Source organism: Colias philodice, chromosome 5 (assembly GCF_061535455.1).
Source record: "Colias philodice isolate Cphi_HAF_F1 chromosome 5, ilColPhil1 Martin Lab GWU primary, whole genome shotgun sequence".
Classification (NCBI taxonomy): domain Eukaryota; kingdom Metazoa; phylum Arthropoda; class Insecta; order Lepidoptera; family Pieridae; genus Colias; species Colias philodice.
The window spans coordinates 5,028,364-5,049,662 of NC_143090.1; the positions used below are offsets into that span (position 1 = coordinate 5,028,364).

The 21,299-nt window shown below is 33.6% G+C and overlaps 1 protein-coding gene across 1 annotated transcript; it reads right to left on the reverse strand.

Annotated features, from left to right (window-relative positions):
* Positions 1-12,158: 12,158 nt before the first annotated feature.
* On the reverse strand, positions 12,159-18,969 carry LOC149488409 (homeobox protein abdominal-B-like). The gene is made up of 2 exons (XM_089695536.1): positions 18,337-18,969; positions 12,159-14,697 (listed from the first exon to the last, which is right to left on the reverse strand). The coding sequence occupies exons 1-2, from the start codon at positions 18,896-18,898 to the stop codon at positions 14,303-14,305; spliced, it is 957 nt and encodes a 318-aa protein (XP_089551662.1). The 5' UTR covers positions 18,899-18,969; the 3' UTR covers positions 12,159-14,302.
* Positions 18,970-21,299: the final 2,330 nt, after the last annotated feature.

The following is a 21,299-nucleotide window of genomic DNA, read 5'->3' on the forward strand; positions in this document are numbered from 1 at the left end:
ATTAAACTACAATTTATCACAGTGAAGCAACCGAATACATTGACAAAACGAGGAAAGAGATTCAACTGACCTTAAGTTAGGTATAAACATTGAATGCGACTCGACTTATAAAGACAATTTAAGAGACAACTCAGATACAGTCAGCCATACATGCAACAATCTTGCAAACATCGATATAGATTTTATATTCCCGTTGATATTAAAAATTTTAATATAAAAACTGTTTACACGCTTCTTTAATCGCGCCGTGTGTTTAAATAAGAGGTTTTATTGGGCTGAGTTTATCTGTGTTAAATTTAACCCTTAAATTGATTTCGTCCGTTTTAAAGGACATAGTATTTACACACATGCTGGCGCTGTTATAGCAGACCTAAGCTTTGCTAATCGGTATATTGGGAAGGTACTAGCTATGTCCATCGCATACATGCAGGTTTTTTTACCAAAGCGAAGTACAGTCGCGAATGGTGACCATTTGCAAATTGCAAAAAACGGATCTCTTGACTCTCCTGATAAAATTGATAATAACTGTAAGTATTTTGGCTATTTTGCTTATAATGTTATATTATTAGTTAGAATACGATTGTAAGTATAGTATTTTGACATAATTTTTACATATTTTACAATATTTGGAATACAAATCTTAGTTTATATACGATGTCCCATAAAACGGACGTTGACAACTTGGAGTATATACTAGGGTATTCTTCACATGTCCTATGTAACGGACGTTGCCAATAAGGCCATCCATTTTCAACGTCATCATTTTGATATATTTTTCTCTATTTTTAATATGTTTTAGAGGAGCATGACTTGGCAATCAATAAAAAATTCCCTACCTATCTCTGGCGGAAGCTGAAGAGTCTGGCGTTGAGTTGAGATGACGATTTTGAAGGAAATGTAGACCTACGGGAGTGATTTCACTATGATAACAGTGTCAATCATTTACCCCCAGCACCATACCTTCGGAATTATACGACATATTGATTTGAGACACAATGAAGACCCAAAAAGTCAGAATTTTTACCATCAACAAAATATTATTGCTGCAGAATTACAGCCATTACATGCGGTGCGAGATGAATCTTCCCTACTTCTCAGTAGTTCTTCAGCCACAGCATCATGTTACTTACCAGAAATACCACCCAATGTTTGAAAATTTAAATAATAATACCTTACAAATTAAAAAACTGGCAGAAAATGGATTTAATATATGCCAGAGAATAAAAAAAAAGCGATTTAAATTTCCTGTTTGTTTTGGTACTTCAGGCAAGGTATACGACTTCTTTGCATACGATGAAGCAAACACATTTCAATCTGTACAATATAAGGAATGGGAAGAGGACTTTCTTGGTGTATTAGATAAGTTCTCAGGCTATGTAATACTATTTATATTCCAATTCTTAGCATATTCTTTGGCTGTGATTTTTGGTAGTGTCGTTTTTTAAAATCCATTTTTTTAACGATATCGTTAAAGTTTTAACCAACATTTTAAGACAGATGTTTGAAAAGCTTATTCTAGATCGTCCATAATTATAATTTGATAATAATTTTGAATTACAGAGTTGAAAATGTGCATTGTATTCATGTACCACGGTTGCAGGAATTATGTGCAATGTCCGTTATATGTGACGGTTCGAACATGTACATATAATTGGCAGTGTCCGTTTTATGTGACATAGTGAAAACAATAGAAAAAATTAAAATTTTTAATTTTTTTTTTCATTTTCCTCTTTTCTATCCTAATTCCAACACATCCTCCAAATTTGGACATTATAAACACAAGTTATCTAGGGGTGACAATTTAAGGGTTAAATGTATGTATTTAGGTATCTACCCACTTAGGGAAAATGAATAAATTCCTTAAGATTGTATTAAAGATCTTACGCCTCTGTAATATAAGCAATTTGAATAATTTTACAGACATTAAAAGCAAAATGATATTCAATATAGCATTACATAGATACCGATTTCATACACAAATATCTTACCTACGTCCAACTCTTTACCCAGTAGAGATTATGACACAAGATTAAAAAATTTAGTTAAAATTTATCGGTAGGTAGCTGTAATTTACATAATATTTAAATGTAAATCATGATTTAATTAACTGATTAACTTCAATTAATATGCAAATTGCACTCGGAGTCTTATATATCTACCTACATACTCAATCGCAATGCAACTTTGTAAGAAATAAATGAAATAAAATATTTATGAAGCTTGCAGGTGTACGTGTTATCTTACGTGTATCTTAAGGTTCTACTTTGCTTTTCTTGGCTGTATATACGAGAATATATGTAAATGAATAATCCGAATACCTACACGTTTACAAGATAAATTTTATAGTCAAAGTACCTACTTATACAAAATATAAACCTAAGGTTTGTAAAATTGTATTTCACAATACCTAGCTGCTCCCCATATTTATCTAAGTAGCTTATCAAGACCAATCCCATTGGCAATGGGTTTTAAAAATATATAAGGGTTAAATTAGATATCCATGTCCTATTGTTTCAATTCCAATCAGTCTGATAAGGAATTAAAAAATCTTACCAAAGTTCAGCCTTTACACAACTGTAAACTCAAAAATCACTGAACTTGTAAACTATGTATAACACTTTCATTTCAAACTTCATATTTTGCACAAAACTACACGAATACTTCACAAAACATGCCACCGGTGTTACGTACAAACAACAAATACGATGATTGTTGAAACTCCAGTATTGTTAGCCCAAGTCAGTCTATTTGCATGAAAATGACAGCGAACCCTGCGACGTGAAACAAAAACAACAGCGTGCGACTTTCCAAACTCTTTGTGTATTGTACAATTTGCATATTTATCGTCGACTTGAAAGTTTAGGATTACTGCGCTTTGTCAGTCAACCGTAGGTAGGTACTCCTACGCTTTAACAATACTAAACCCGTGATTTATCTGCTTTATTAAGTGCTCTATACTGCAACAAGACTGCAACACATTTACTAGTTAATAGATACGTAAGTGATGAAATTCGTTTTATTTCACAATTTCAGTTGAGTATGGGTTAGTTACAATGTAAATAAGGGGCCTTTTTAAATCTGTAATAAAATAGATTTTTTATTTTGAACGTAGTAGGTAAATGGTATAGACACCTATATGGGGTGCCAAATTTCGGGTTCTATTTCAGCTAAATATTTTACAGTATTAATTAGTGAGAGAATTTATTCTAGATATAATTTGAAAATAAATGTAGCTATAGTGATAACACTATAGCTACATATTTACACTACTACATATGAATATTGAATAGGTTTTTAAAAAATTATTTGAAGTAAACATAGGTAGTCTAATAATTATTTTCATTACATATAATCATTAAAAAGGATGTTTGAACAGGTAAACAAACAAAGTATTTTGTGGACTACGGAATAATTAAATTACCGATCATATACCTACCTAGTTCGACCTATCTATAAGCGGATATATTTATCATTCATATACCTACTTAATCATTTAATCATAATAATTTGTCTGACCTTATAACGTAATAAATAAATTATAAACAGTTTACTCTTGATAAATACCTAAAATACCGGTAAATGTGTGAAATGTAAATAAGTAAAAGTAAGTATTTATTTTTTTTCTTCTTTTCTTTCATTACAAATATTTATTCAAATAAAAATTGATCAGACCTCGATACGAATTCGAATTTATATGACTTTATAATTTTACGAACCTAGATAAATTTTATGTCCCAGCATTGCAGCATAGTCAAATCTATTGTTGTAGGCATGACTGTTATTATTTAAAATATTTTGTATCTTTTTATCTTAAAATTTTAACTTTAGATTATTAATTTATTGAGATAGCACAGAACTGTTTACTTTTAAGTAAGAAAATAGTTTAATAAATTATTAAATTCAATCCATTTCTCGATTATTATTATCACAAGCTTTACGATAATCAACAAGTTTTATATAAAAATAGGTGGGTGAAATATTAGAACCCGCCTTTCGATGGTCAATACCCTTTGTTATGTTAATAAGAGAAACTCGAAATTCATTCCTTGGCCTGTCGATATTTATCAATACAGAGACAATCTTGTAAGATTATCGGCTTCGGATCGTTTGACTCGATACAACATCCCAATGTATTGTTGAAGATCAAGTTTATATAATGAGCTTAAAATTCCGATCCTAAAATTTATAGACGTCTATTTTATATACTTACACATACTTTATACTCAGAGAAGAACAGTAAATATGTATAAATATATTGTAAGGAAACTGTGATTTCATGAAAAGCTTCCAAAGCTCAAGCTATTTTTTTTGTTATTGAAAAGGAATAATTCGCAAAGGAATACTATAGAGAAATACCTATTACCGTCTATTTTATGTGTGTATAGGTATCCTAAATCCTAACACACTGAACGGTATACTGCAATCTATTCATTCCAAAATTTCATTTACAAAATTGTATCAATTATTATTGATATACCTACTCGCTACGATTTATTGGGAAATTTTCTAATAGTAGTATCCATTTCTTACATTCAGGTATCATACTATGATACTTGTATTATAACTATAGCTTATATAATTATTCATACATTCATTAACTTAATAATTATGTATTACTAAATAAATTTGTTTACAGAGCTTTTTCGGTTAGATATAGGCATTTAGCGTCGATTATCTAGCTCTACATAATATTCGGAAGCTTCCTGACTATAAATCCAAAGAAATCTTGTTGCTTTATCAATCTTCAATTCATAAATTCTTAATTCAGTCAATTAAATCTATAAACAATCCATTGAGTAATTAATTCTCATTGCAAAACCTGTGCTTGATTTATGATAGTTATTAAACTACAAGGTAAGTAAGGTCTCTGGTTATTTTATACATTATTACATTTTATAGGAATTCGAATTATGCCTATAGTATTGGAACTTTAGTATCTACATAATTTATCTACTTGGTTTGGGACAAATATGCTAATGAGATCTCAATAAGGAAAGCATTGTGTGACTACAAAAGGGATTTGGAATCTGTCAATGGCCTGTTGTGATACTTGGTCCTTGTTATGTTAATTTAGTGAAAGCTTGTCTGATTCTTTAGGAAAGGAAGGACTGATTTTATCTTTCGGTTATTTGAGAATGAAAAAAAAGCTGTGCCAGCAATAACCTATACCTACCTATTTATAAGATACTTAATATACCTAACAATTTTAACTATTAGTAGATATTCGATAGTATCGATGACACAATTATTGAAAAAGCTTTAAAATATAATATTATTCAGTTACGTAGGTTATACTTCACGTTAATTATAATCACAAAATATGTCATTTAATTCTAAGATTTTGATAAACATAGCTGCCGTTATTAGATATTAATTGTTTTGTAAACACTAAACATGCTTATAATGAATAGCTATATGTATCTATAGGTATATGATGCGTCAACGGTTTAGAATAAAGTCTGGCAGGGCTAAAAGTTACCTAACCAGTCCCCAAAGTGCACTCGTCTTCATAACTTCAGTATCAGTTAGTCACGCTTGCTGATATGACGTACGACTCTACATACGACAAAGTTTATTAAAGTCGACTTATTCAAGATTAAATAACCGTCAAATATACATAACATAATTAAGTACCTACAAATCGTAATTTAAATAAAATAAAAAAAATCGAATCAAATAGAAGCCGTTTATCTTTAACAAAGAGTTAAATTACGTAAAAATTTATAGATGAATAGTTTACTCTGAAAAACACACAAAAACGGTTGACAACTAAAGCTTAGGTATATGGCATTCTATGCATTTGAATACATGTAGTTGCGCTTCACTTTCGATTTGTAGAGCCTCTTCAATGACAGCTAACGGATTTACAATAGTAGGTACAACTAGTAAAGTTTACTTACGTAGCTCGAACGATGCATTGTATCAACAAGTAGCGTGCACGTCACGGAATACCGGTACCACAACACAACAGCTTACAAATATCCTTCCGTCTTGTCACTATCACTTGCGTATCTACGCTCGCGAATGCGAACTGATTTTTTCTCACGTAACAGCCCATTAAAGTCGGCGATTTCTATCTCGCTCGACACCGCGTCGATATTAAGACGCGAGACAAAGAAAGGTTGCGGTTTATAGGTTGTTGATAGAATTGGTATCCGCTTCGTAACGTACCGACGGACGGCGTGATGCATATTTTCGCGATGTGACCTTGTATGTGCATCTATATTCAGACTATTTCCTAATAGCTGTAACCTTTTACCTTACGCATACATTGGATTTAGGTCATATACCTAATGATATTTTTAAAAATTTTGACTTATTGGCATAATTGCTAAAATTAAATGGAAAATATGATTATGATTTTAAAGTTTAGGTACGAAAACTTACACAAAACTAAGTATGAATATGTCCAAGTATGAATAAGTCGATTACTTATACAGGGTGTCCCACTATTGGTATACTAAGCGCGAAGGAACTTGTAGTTTTGCATACACTGATCACGTAAAAAATACTTAAAAAAAAAATTACGTCCAAAATTTTTTGCTAAATTTTTCCTGAAAATCCATGTTTTCTTCTCTAGCTTCGCGTAGCCGGCATATACCGCTTCTCTAATATGAGCATTTTATCTATGAAAACATAATCTTAAACGATAGCTCACGTGCTGGTGGCAAAGTTGGGCGGCTCGCTTGTTATGGGTGTACACATAGAGTTTTAAGAATTCATCTATTTGAAAAAAAAATGCGTCTGGAATTTTTTAATTATTTTTTACGTACTCAGCGTTTGCAAAACTATAACCTCCTTTGAGCTTAGTATACCAACAGTGGGACACCCTGTATATCAAATATGGCATAATTGAAAAATTTATACATGCGTACATGGGAAACACATCTACCAACATGCTTAACAGTTAGAACTACAGCATTAACAAAAATTTGTCATAAGAAAATTGAAATCAAACGTACTTACAAGGTCACATCGCGCGGCACAATACCACCAAAAGATGTTTAGGAAATATAGGCGTCGCCAGAGCGCAGCCGTACATCTTACGTTATATGGGCTCTGCCAGCATTGGAGAGCAGACCATCAAACGGTGGCACGCTCCCCGACGTGCCGGCCGCAGGGGTGCAAGGGGAAGGGATTTTACGAATTCTTTTATTGTTTGCTATACAAACACCATCGTTTGGCACACCCATGCGAGCTTTCGAACGATACGGTGGCAAATATTGAAAGATACAATTGATATTTTTGATAAAAATGAACCATTGAAATTAAATCATAATAAAAAAAAATATGTTTAATACAATTAATTAATAGATTTGTTTAAAATTTTTGCTGTACAGCTAAAAAGCTCTACTTATTTCTATTGTGTCCACCAGAACCACACCTCTTACTCTGCTCTATCATGAAACTGAATATTACAAACATGAAACATGTTCTGTTCAACTCAAACTATTTATTCTTACCTAGCTCTTAAACAGTCCAGAAGGCATCGCCAACCCTGTGACGACATTTTATGCTTGAAAAAATCTTAGTTAAACTGAATTTTATTACACACTTATTGATAATTCAGCTCAGCGCCTTTCTGATATAATAAATCGAGATCCTCAAGTACTTCGCTGACAAGCGGTTTATTTACAGGCAAATTGAATCCTTGGTTACGCGCCAAGAGGAAACTCTTTCATATATTCATCACTCGGGAGTGCGGAGTGAGGAGATTCGATTTGCCTAATAGCAGCAAGGGTGGCTCACTCAATTACGTAGAGTGAGCTGAGGTGTCCCGTAACACTCAGTGCGTAATTACATTATCTGATAAACTTTTACAGCTCGGCATTCTTGAATTTGTTTAGTTTTCTAAGATTGTGAATGCATACTAAAATTAAGCTCTAAAATGTATAGGTCTTCATACCAATAATTATGTAAGGACAGTCCAAAAATAACTGTGTATTGTAAGCTACAAAAAAAATAAAACGAAATTAATTATATTCACAGAGGTTCTATAAAGACAATATTAGTTATTATTTTATAATACGGTAAGTGAGTAAGCGTACCTAATAATAAGGCCCATGGGTATTTACTATTTCTTTTTCTGTAATAATTAAAACCCAATACTTACCAACAAAGTGAATTATAAGTGTAAAATTATAATACCTACATACAGAGATTTGGTTGAATAAGGTGTCAATTGCGTGTAAATGTGATAATTAGTTATGTAAACACATAAGATAACAAATCATAAAATATGTGCTCTATTAGCACTGTACCTGACCTTTGTTATCCATGCATTCAAATCACACTGAAATGTCATGATTATTACCGTTGCTATTCAATTTGAAACATAATAATATAGTAGTTGTCTTAAAAGCATTCGTTTATAAATAAAATAAAAATAGTTTATTTTATATTCCAAAGTTACATTGTTGCATTAAATATCACTGCTTAAGATGTCAGTATCACATGTAGATCTAGACTTGTAAAATATCAACTACATTTTACGATTATAATCAGCCTGATTGGCGCAGATTAACTAGGAAGGTGTTCTGTTATGCTTGACCAATCGCAATGCTCACGTTGTGAGAGTAACAGGAGTTCATCCAGTTTTCCTTGACCCGTGCTATTCTGATACTTCACACAGCATTCGTCCTATTATTACAATATAAGGGGAGGTGTAAAGGATCTTTAACAATGGTAAGAAATATAAAGTTGTTTCGGTCGGGTTCATTTATATGCTAATTGGCGTGGAGGCGGCTTATTTCAGAACCGGTAGAGCGATAGAGCGCAGTCGCCTGCTGTATTTATAGTACTTCGGTTACTTTGTAATGTATTCAGGTTTTAAATAATACCTACGTATCATTTTCAGTAATATACTAGTAGTAAAAAAATTGGTTATTACCGATAAATTATATTTACCTAGAGCAAAGTATGAAGGTAAAACATTTTTAATATGGTTAGCATTGAAATAAATTTAAATAAAGGGATATTTTTTTCGAATGAAGCATTTTATTTATGTAAATTTATAATTATATTAATCTTTACCTTCCTAAAGAAAGAAAAACTTTTGTATTAATATCAATTTTAAAAAGCTGTCCACTAGATGGCATGGTAACTAAATTGTAAATATCATTATAAAAATGAGCTCAAAATTAATTAAATTACAAAATTAGCTTTTTATAATTCTATGCATCTATACCAATATGTATAAAAGTTAGAAAATACATTTTATATAAGGATTACATTACAAATTAAGAATTACCTGAACTCTAGCTAAAATGTAGAGATTACACAATATTATTTTTTTTTTGTAAGGGAAAATAATCGACTTATCATGCTCTTTTATTTATTACACAAAATTTAGTAAAGTACATGATAGATAACCTTTCAATGAAATGTAATTTTTGGTTCGAGATGAACAAAGCAATGTAGATGGCGCTAGTTAAGTTAAATGCCGGAATGGTTTAGAATTTAGATTAATAGGAACCAATATTTCTGTAAAAACTAGGAATCCATAAATAGTTAGTTTATTAGTAGTAGTATAAATTTATTCATGAAACAAGTATTCGATGATTCATACATATTATGATAAGAAAAGATTTTTTCCCTTTCACAGCTCTTCATATTTAACATTATCCTTCAGTAAAAGAAAACAAGTCTGTCCATTAGTGTAATGATATTAATTTTTATATGTTCTATTATTCGTATTCCTTTATTAACTTCCTTTTTTAATCTTTTTGAAATTTTTAAACCCTTAGGTTTATACTTATACATATTATAAGTAGTAAGAATAACGAATTTTGTAATTAATGTTCAATCTCACTCAAAGAAATTACCCACCTAACTAGCTATCTCCAAATAGGAGAAATTTAAAAAATCTATTTTATCTGATAGGTAGGTACCTACCTACCATAAATAAAAAAAATTAATCCATATAATTTAAAACAAATAATATTTCATACCTTATCTGGGGGCACGGTAGTGCCCCCGCCAAGACGAGCCAAACGAACGAAACGCACGGGCACTACCTACCTTTTCTCGAAGCGCTTCGACGTTTTTTTGAACCCTCATAACTTGGGTTTGGATTATGCTAGATCAACAAAATTTTCGGGATATATTGTCAAAAGCGGACTTATTGAACATATTAAGTTTTAATTACATTAGCTTTTATACTTCAGATTTTATTTATATCTAAAAAACGCTAATTTCGTCACTGACTCACTGATGATCATCAAAATTCTTAAGGTATTTCCTAATGTCCTAGAAAGCTGAAATTTTGTATGTAAGCTAGTATTAGCACACAAACAACAAAAAAATTATAAAACTTGTAACTTTCATCCCCCAACCCCTTAAACTAGGGGATGGGAGTTTGTATGAGACCTGTAATTTTAAATTAAATTTTGATGACGCTAGAGGTCTAATCTAATAATCTAAAACTTGGTTTCCCTAGATATATATATATGTATAGGTACTCCTTGTTAAAAAAAAAAATAACTAACTTACAAAAAGAAATGAAATCCCACCAAAAACATTTTCATGTAAAATGTTGCCAAGACGAACCCATATGACTCGCACTGTCAAAAAGTTATCAGATCTCATGTAGAGCCAAGCTTCTAACACTACACGCCCTAACTCTACAAGGCCTAACTTCACAAACTCTACACCTTAGTCAAAATATGTGGCTTGGCCGTTCGTTACTACAAGAACTATTGTATAACACAAAAGTAATGAACAGTGAATTAATTTTTCACCTTACGCCGATGTGAATGTAGCGAAATGGCCAAGCCACATATTTTGACTAAGGTGTAGAGTTTGTGAAGTTAGGCCTTGTAGAGTTAGGGCGTGTAGTGTTAGAAGCTTGGCTCTACATGAGATCTGATAACTTTTTGACAGTGCGAGTCATATGGGTTCGTCTTGGCAACATTTTACATGAAAATGTTTTTGGTGGGATACTATTACCTAATAAGGTAAACTGAAAAAATAGTTCATTATAATGTACCTATAGATACAAATAGGTACTGAATCTAGTAATTACGAAACTTTTGAACAGAAGGTTCTACTACATTAAATTTGAAGACAGGACCTAGGTAATAATGATATCAACGTTCATCTCCATTTATATTACTGAACGATACAGTCAAGGGAAAGTCTCGAAAAATTTCGAAATTGATAGATATAATTTTGTAATCACTCTCAAAGCAAATCTATGGTCATATTCACAGGTTTCATAAAAAAAATAAGTTGGAGAATGGAACCTACCTGTAATTTGGTAGATGATATAGGTAAATTCGATGTTTTTTGTTTCATGATGCACAAATTTTCACTTTTAATAAATTTGACTTAAAAGAAATGATTACTGATATTTAAACTTGAATGATTCAAGGATATTTTCACAATTAGGAAGGTACCTCCTTCTACATACGAATTTATGATATTATATAGTAGTTTCCATTACCATCCACGTTACAAACTCAATAGTGCCCATTAAAAATCTTACTGTTGATGTAAAATCGACCAATGAAATATAATTAATCGTAATCTTAATTAAATTGGTGATTGTACCCATTTAAGAATAAGATCTTTCGCAATTATAAGAAACTTTCATGCCCATTCCCTTTAATTAATTGCTAATAATACCTACCTACTAATTGCATTATATTAAAGTTAATATTTGAAACAGAAGCTTACCTACCTATTAACTTTTTACTTAAAACGAAAAATGAAAAAAAAATGCAGTTTTTCTTTATGCATAGAAAAGAGGGTTTAAACTACCAAGTACCTACATATCTATATTTAGTTGCAAAAAAGGATTACGGATCTGTTGTCGGTACCTAGTACCTACCTATATCTTACTTTATAATTTACTAGCTGCGCTCCGCGGTATCACCCACGTGGCTCCGTTCCTGTTTGATGATATATAGCCTATAGCCTTCCTCGATGAATGGGCTATCTAACACCGAAAGAATTTTTCAAATCGGACCAGTAGTTTCTGAGATTAGCGCGTTCAAACAAACAAACAAACTCTTCAGCTTTATAAGATTAGTATAGATATGATGATCATCATTATAAATTCTACCCACTTAAAATTGAGTAAAATAAATTAAACATTTCGGTAGGTAAACTCAGAATAACTGGGACACCACACATAACACAGAAATAAAATAAGCCAAGACACGACGAAATATTTATTTTTTTCCCTTTCATACATTCTTTTTCTAAATTCGTCAAAAACTGTCGAGAGCACATTCATTTTAATTATACATCGTTACTTAATAAAACTTCACACTTCAGGCGTGATGTTTAAATAACTAAATTAATTAATTTATCTGTACAATGTTTATTTCGAGACCTTTATTAGTTACAATAAGAAGAAAATATATTACTATCAGAAATTTCTACTGAAGTTACAGTTTGAAATATATAATGGAGCTTATAATTAAGAGAGCCTGAAAAGCAATTATTTTTTGCTAAGTAATTTTTGTGAACTTCCATAAAAGGAATAAGTACTTTGCCAACGTTCTATAAGATTATTTTTTAATTTTTGTAAACACATTCGTGGATAAAGTTAAATATGTGTATAATATGTAGTAATTATTTCCAATAGTTTATAGACAGGTATTCATAAATTGCTTTTCAGGAACGAGACCTCTGTTAATATTAATTTTAATATGAAGATAAAGAAACCACACCTTTGTCTGTGTTTGAATTTGCTTCAATAATTTTACACAAATTATTTCGATTATCAGAAGAAATTTTTCACAATTAATAGTTATAGCTGTTCTCTGGTTTATAGTGCATAAGATTTGAGTTTCACACAAAATAATAATGTGCGAATCTCATTTTTATGGTAAAAGTGAGAATGATTCTTAATAGAATGGTGTGGTCTTATCGTATTATTGCAGGTCAACACATAAATAAGCAGAGATGCGTTGCGCTTATGTAGAAATTCGGTTACCTAGACGAGGTCGCCATTTTGTACAAAACACCTAATCATCTAAATTATTACAGAACAATAAAGATTTAGCGATCTACTAGGTTTACGATAGAACATTTATTGACATACGATAAAATAGGAAAGATGTACGAATAAGTAGCTAAATAGTAACATGACAATTTAAGACTGGTATGACTTTATTCATATCACTATCAATGAATATTTTATATCGATACTTACATTAGAATATTTTCAAATAACTGTACAAAGTACACCTACGTTTTCACGATTTTATTCGATGTACGAGAAGACGAAACTTATTTATGACAATAGTATTAAAAAGACTGTAGATAAATTCGTATATAAATAAATAATAAAATATTTAACTAAAACAAAAAAATATAAAAGCAATAGATCGGCTTAAGCGAACAGTACAATGAGTCAATAGAGGACAATAGTAATGCACTTGCCCATATTACCTAATTAAATTGATTACAACATCAACTTCAATATTTTCAAATAACAGTAACTTAATGTATATATATCTACTAGAACTGAGTTAAAGCTTTTTCAGAAATCCATAATTTAAATAACAAAATGAGATAAGAAATTAAACAGTAATAAATATTTGATCATAATTAGGTAGATATATGCTTTCATAATAGCTTAATTTATGAGAGAATAATAACCATTCTTTTAAAATTTTAAGTATTATGATGCACTTATTTCCCTACATGGCTGCTCTCTTAAATTTAACTCTACGTCCAAAGAACACGTCGCAAAAATATTAATAACTGCCACCAAAGCAACCCGAGTAATTCAACAATTTGGTAACGAAAATAAATGTAACTGATTAGGTCTTAAACACTTTCCAAACAGCGTTAAGAATACAACAATAAAGCAGTCTCACAAAAATATTTTACAAATTTATTTTAATAGATAAACTATCTAGAAATCATAATTCATCAGCTGAAAATATTATTTGCATTTTAGATACTTAAATAAACTTTCAAATACATCTGTATTACACTAGATTCTATCAATATCAGGAATCGTAACTACGCATACACTTAGTCTGCTTAAAATTACAAGAACATTTCGTAATTAATACTATACACAAATCGACAACACAATGATTATCTTACTATGAGATTCTCTGGGACTCGCGGCGCACCGGCACCGTTCCGGCGAAGCGTCCGTTTTACGTAAACCACGGTACAGCTCAATCGCAATATCTATTCGGGTAACAAGCGCTGGACGTCAATCCTCTTAAGTACGACCCTCAAACACAACACACTCGAGTCAATCGGAACTTGGCCTTCCTCGGATTTAGCTGGCTATACCGTGATGAAGGGGGTAAGTCCCAGAGAAGGGCGCGGGTCACTGATGGTGTTTGGCGGGCGCCGCGTGGTGCAGCGCCACGTGGTGCGGCGCGTGATGGTGGCCGGCGTGGTGGTTGTGGTTGTTGGCGTTCGAATTGTTGTTATTGTTTTGGGCCGCCTGTGCCGCCTGCCTCTGCGAATTCTTCTTATTTTTCATTCGTCTGTTCTGGAACCATATTTTCACCTGCCTCTCGGTAAGATTCAAATTTCGTGCCAGTTCCCACCTCTTCTGCTTCGAGACGTAAGCGTTGAACAGGAACTCTTTCTCTAGTTCCAAAGTTTGGAACTTTGAGTAGGGTTTGCGCTTTTTCCGGACGGTCACTTGACCTGTCCAGTCCAAAGGATTTGATGAGCCACAGCCTACTCCAACACCGACTGACATCGACAGCGATCCTGCACAGAGAAAATTGAATTAAATATTTTGTTTTTAATTAAAATGTTCTTTTTAGTTAAATATCAAATCGTGTGCCTAATAAATATGATGACGATCACCACTTATATTTAATTTCAATGAGCCATTTCTATGCAATGGTGACAAATAAAATTGAATGCACATTAGATTTTCATATAGCGTGATTGATTACCACAAGCGGTCCCTTTGATGAGATCACTATATAACTATAACTTTGTATGCGACCGCCAACCTCCTCGATATTCGATGCAGGCAAACTGCACCATTTCCTATTATTCAAACGGTACTATATGTGAGCGTTGTGAAATAGATGCCTCATTGTCTAACAAATTAATGTTTATGCTCTGTCGTAAGAACCTTCACAAGAAACGTCCAATTATTTATTTAACTCCGACGTCTTAGTGGGTTTCAATCATATTTGACACACTTAAAACACGTTAAACAATTAATTTAATAAAGGAAACTAATAAAATATGTTACTTGTTACTTTACGTGTTAGGTAACGCTTAGAAACAATACATTATCGTTTATAAGTTATGTTGCTATAATTTATCATTGTAAATGTTATTTTGTGATTGTCTAATGTCTCATTTAATGTATTTACATGTTTCGCATTTTATGCATTGGCGTAATTTGACGAAAGAATTAGATAAGAACTAAGTATTATTTTTGCGTCATAGATTTGCTTACGTTACTCAGTTGGTATTTTATTTTATACGAAAACTGCTCCAAAAGGACTTTGAAGAAGACTACCTGCTCGGCACGTACTTATTAAGTTATTTCATTATTAACCTTTAGATGTATGCACTTAAAGTATATTATGGCATGACTAAAGAACTTCATTGACATTTTTGTATTTAAAGTTGGTTGATTTTATAATAATGTCATGTATAGTATAAATAATAAAAGTGAGGAATTCATTTTAGAACTACAGTTTATAGATTTAATTTTCTGGATTGACATTTTTCATAATTTATGGAAAACGAAATGACATAAAATACAAGCAAGTAAAATAATTCGATCTGAAACGCGGTCATATGAATTTAGCAAAAGTAGGACAAGGCATAATTTAGCAAACGCTGGTACATCCAGTTGTGGTGTTTCCACGAACAATACAATTGTTTAAAGGGAACATAATGACAAGTTGAGTTGTCAATTAAGAGGGGATAGGTAGCGATCATCGGTAATAAAAGTGCGGGTTCCGTTCGCCCATAAAAGTTACCTACCCGACCGCGGGCTCAGCGATCTTGTGAGAACTTGTCAAACGTCAAACTTTTTCCTTAATGCAAAGCCTCAAGGTTGAAAATCATTCACAGTGACTTCAACTGTTATGACTTTCTGAAATTTTAGGTTAAGTGTCAAGAATTCGCGATTTTAAACAAGATGAATTTATTTTTATATCTGAATTAAAGCGTCACTTTATCTGTGTATTGTTCGACCTTCAATGATAAGTTGTTATTACGAACGAGGAACTAATTTGTTAAAACATTGTTATGAATTTGATATTCATGCCCAATTTGATGTTTTTAAAACCGTAAATATATAATATATAAAATAAATGCTGATAAATTGCTATTCTACAGGGTGTCCCACTGTTGGTATACTAAGCTCAAATGAGGTTATAGTTCTGTATACGCTGAGTTCGTAAAAAATACTTATAAAATTCCAGACGCACTATTTTTTCAAATAGATGAATTCTTAAAACTCTATGTGTACAACCCATAACAAGCAACCCGGCCAACTTTGCCACCAGCACGTGAGCTATCGTTTAAGATTATGTTTTCATAGACAAAATGCTCACATTAGCGAAGCGATATATATGACGGCTGCGCGAAGCTAGAGAAGAAAACATGGATTTTCAGGAAAAATTTAGCAAAAATTTTTTGACGTAATTTTGTTATTTAATTATTTTTTACGTGATCAGTGTATGCAAAACTACAAGTCCCTTCGCGCTTAGTATACCAATAGTGGGACACCCTGTATAAATAGCAAAGGACGGCAAACGTCAATTGCTTTTAATTGATTTAAAGCTGGCTTTATGAATGATTTTTATAACAATTAGGTACAATAATATGACAGTTAAACTAAAATGAAACTACACTAATGAGAGTCATTCTTTACTTTGTACAAAGTCATAAATGTTCAAATCAAAGTCAATGTCAACCTCAGGTGGGCCGTAAACATACAATCATAAAGTGACGTGAACACCTCGTATAACTTTTTCAACAATTGTTTCCTTTTAATGGGCCATTATATGCACGTTTTACGCAAAATTATGTCAAGTTACACGTCTGCTGTAACAGAGGCGCGATAAACTCATCTTTATGGTTAGTCAGCAATCGAAAGCAAAGCAAACTGTCTAGCGTGTACAAACGTTTTATTGCTATAATAATTGACCGTTGTTTACTAATTACTACTACATTTTCGGGGACGAAACCGGTGATGTGGCATGCCAAATTAGTAACGGTTTATTATATCATAAAACTGATTGACAAGAAGGGAATAAATCTCGAACGTTTTGAATAGAATGCATCTGTCCCGTCCATTCTAAGATATGGTTTTATAGCCTCATCAGCTTCTAATCTATTTATTGAAGCACAATGTTTGGTTTATTGCTAAACACCATTTATTGTCTTACGCTCAGGTATCGTGTTCATTTATTAGTTATACCTACCTACTTTTTTATTGGCGTCTTATTTTACGTAAACTTTAATTTATTGTCGGTAGTATAGCGCCGTTTTACATTGCCTATAAAACGGCGCTTACGGTTCGTTTTTAAACATTTGTAGCACGTGTTTCGTTCATTCATCAAATTTATGGTGCTGTGTGGGAAAATGTTTTGATTGGTTGATTCTTTTGGTATTTAAACTATTTTATCATTATTGGTATGCGACCTACTATATTATTATGAATCATGTTGAATTTTCTTTATTTTTTTGCAAATGAATTGACTGTAAGAGCAATTATTAAGGCTCAAAAATGTTTATGCGCTATTTTAAGCATATTGATAATAAGGGTCACAATCATTTACAATCTACTCAGAGCAACGATCACTGCGCTATACGCCATTTTACATTATGAGTGCAGCAAATGCAACGATAGCTGTGTCGCACTCTTGCAACGCAGTGATAATACACTCCCACAAGCACGATTACCACGCGCCTGTGAGCGTGAGTCACGCAAACATCTTTAGAGCGTTGTTGCTGTGTGCGTGTGTATATCGCCCTCTAGTGGCAAAAGGAGTACAACTTTACGTGTAGAGGGGTCAAGGTTGACAAATCCACCAAAAATGATTATTTCAAAAGAAAAAAACATCTTCACTCCATCATCAAAAAACAATCAAATATTTTTTTTTTATATATATAAAAATTAAACAGCTATGCACAACAATTAAGCAGTATGAATTAAAAATAGATGTCGAACTTAACACTCGTATCTATTCGTATACAGGTATTTGTTTACAAATTAAAGAATGTTTTGGCTGCACATGTTCAGGGCGATAAGTTAGTTAAAAGATTACAAACATGACGTGAGGCGACCTAACGTCAGAAAACGTGAGTGTAAATTCGACATCAGACGAAATAAAACGATTATGAAATAGACTCAATGTAAATACTGACCTGGTAATGCACTAGGAGGCGGATAAGGTGCACTCGATACTGTGTCAGGTGCATAATTACGTAGGCCATAAGCATCATGTGAGAACCCGGATGCTTCTGAAACGGCAGCTCGTCGCTCTTCTCCCCCAACGTAGGACAGAGGCTGGTCTCCTCGCGGAGCGCCATATGGATAATTCCAACAAGGTTGTGAGAAGCCCTGATGACAACCATCGGCATAAGGCTTGTACTCTCCACCGCTCGTCGGCCAAAATGGCAAAGCAGATTTGCGCTCTCTTTCAACCGGGAGGTTATAATACGTAGGACCAGCTGGATACTGATGCTCGAAGGAGGCAGCTGCATCAGGCGGGTAACCCCACGACTGCTGAGCGTGTCGTATGACGCCCGGTTCGGGTTCATATCTTTTGGCTGGTATATGCAGAGGCTGTGGTGGGTTCGAACCCACGGAGGCCGGGGACGCACTGGAGGCAGAAGGCGGAGCCGCAGCTGGGGCCGCTGGAGGCGAGCCGCCTGGTGGTGACGGGTGCGGCTCCTCGTAGAGCGTGCCGCCGACACCGTTCATCATGGTCCACCAGGCTGGCCCGGCGGAGTGCCCGGAGGCGGGCGCTGGCGACGCGGCAGCCGCGTCGCAGGGCGCGCCGAGGCCCCCGACATGGTTGTCAGGGTACAGGGTGGCGGCCGGGCAAGCCACGGGGGAGCAGGAAAGGAGGCCGGCAGTTCACGCGCGCCGCGGGCACATCGCAGCACGCGCACACGCGACCACAGAACAGCGGCACATGAAAGTCAAAACGCGGTTCCCAATTTAGCCAGGCGACCGGACGAGAAACGACCGCAACGGTCTGAAATACTACTAAAGCTAACTGGAAAACTATAGGAACGACGCACGTCAATGTTATGACGAGCTCCTGCAACTGTAACCTTATAGAAATAAAGTCCAAACAACACTTCAACGTATGTTAATTAATTTAATAATCTCTATGATTATTACTCCTTATTGGAAAATTTCATAGGAAGTTAAAAAAGTTCGTATTAGACACTAGTTGCGAAGTAGTTTACAGCGAAGTAAATTTTATGAAGTCACGAGTGTATCGTAAGGTGTCCGCGTGAACAGAGAATAAATATACGCGAGGCGCGCGATCGGCAGCGCGGTCGAGCGCGGAGTGGCGGCGCGCGGCGGTGTGCGACGCTGGGAGCACACAGGCGCACGCCGAAACTCCATCTAGTAGCGGGCGGCTGAAGCAAGCGTTATTCTTTCTCTACGCCCGCCCGCCCGCGACTCACATTCCGTCCGTACATCGACTAATCAAATATTCGTTTTTTCTTGATCTGATATTTTTTGTATTTTTAAAACGATTACAATATTTTATTTTATTATTTAATTTGAGAAAAAAAAAACGAAATATCAGAATAAATTATAAATATAATCACAGTTTTATAAAAATTATAATAGATATATTATTTAATTTAATATACGACGAATTTTCTAAATAAGTATTTAATTTTATAAACAACCTATTAGACATTAGTGTAAAAAGAATTGAAAATGATCATATTCGCAGTCAATGTTCCTGCTCTACGTAGGTAGAGTTGTCACTACTGGGTGCGGACGCGGGTGCGTAGAAAAGCGATTAATGGAAGCAAAATAGCCATAAACTGCCGTTTAACCAAACTGCAAGCGTCACTCGACCATCGTCGAGTTACCATCAATAAAAAACGCGAGACTTTATGACGGCAACTCACTCACGTTTTATTGTGAATATAAACTTAATTTTATCGTCTGTTAATTTCACCACGAACAATCCTAGACTGTAGACATATTAAAATTATAATTATAATCTGTGTCAATGGCAAGGTCGCGGTCTCTGACTCATACTACTTTGGTGATCTTATAACTTTCACTTACGATGCAATCATGATCATAACGTCCAAGTTTCCTACTATTATACTATCTTTATCACATGTACCCTTTATACATATTATTAGTAGCAATTACAAGGTATCCACGTGGCTTAATAAATTCGACCTTACGAGCGTCAAAATAATTCGTAAGACACCTCCCCTCAACACCGTACAACCCTCATTGAAATACCAAAGAGAAACGAACAATGTAGGACACCCAATAAATCGGCTTACAATATTTCACACCTATACAAAATGCATGTTCTGTTTACACAAGAAACAGCTATAAAATATGTCAACTTAACAAAGGAAAAAACATACATAACACGCTAAGTAATGTTATAACTCTTATTACTCTTGTACGTGGATTCTTTCAACACATTATGATAATTGTAACCGCCTTGTCAAAATAATATATGTGATCGGGTCAAAGAATTAATTTCCCACACTAAGCGAATGAATAAAAGCAATTATAAGGTTACAACAATACTTAAACGACTAAGTAAAAACGTACCTAGGTACATTAGCTATTCGTATGGATATCCGTGAACTTTAATTTAAAAGGTTAACATTTTACGACGATATCAGTAAATATAAACGATAGTAGGAAATTTTGATAAATTAGAAATATTTATTAAATTCTATGAATATTATATAGAAGGTACCGTACTTCTATTAATATCTAAAATTGACGATTTAATGTAAATGTTTTATTACTTACAACCCAGTATTGAGCATATATAGACCGGGAGATACTGACACAAAATTTCGAGTCATTTGTAACAGGATGGCGGTTCTACAGGGGTCTTAGTACGCAATGACAAAAAGAAAAATGATGGTGTGAACGCTGGTACCGGTGGGTTAGTCGCGTGGGCGTTAGTCGAACTCGTCGGAAAAATAGCGAAAGTCAAACGATTTGTAACACAAAAATTTTAGAATTTACCGATAGCCCATAAAAAAGAAGTAGGCGGTAGTGTCATGCCATACTTTTCCGGTGTGACTTACAGCCCGCCATACCGACGCGAATGTGTTGATTTAAAAAAAACAATTATTCAACCATTTGTACC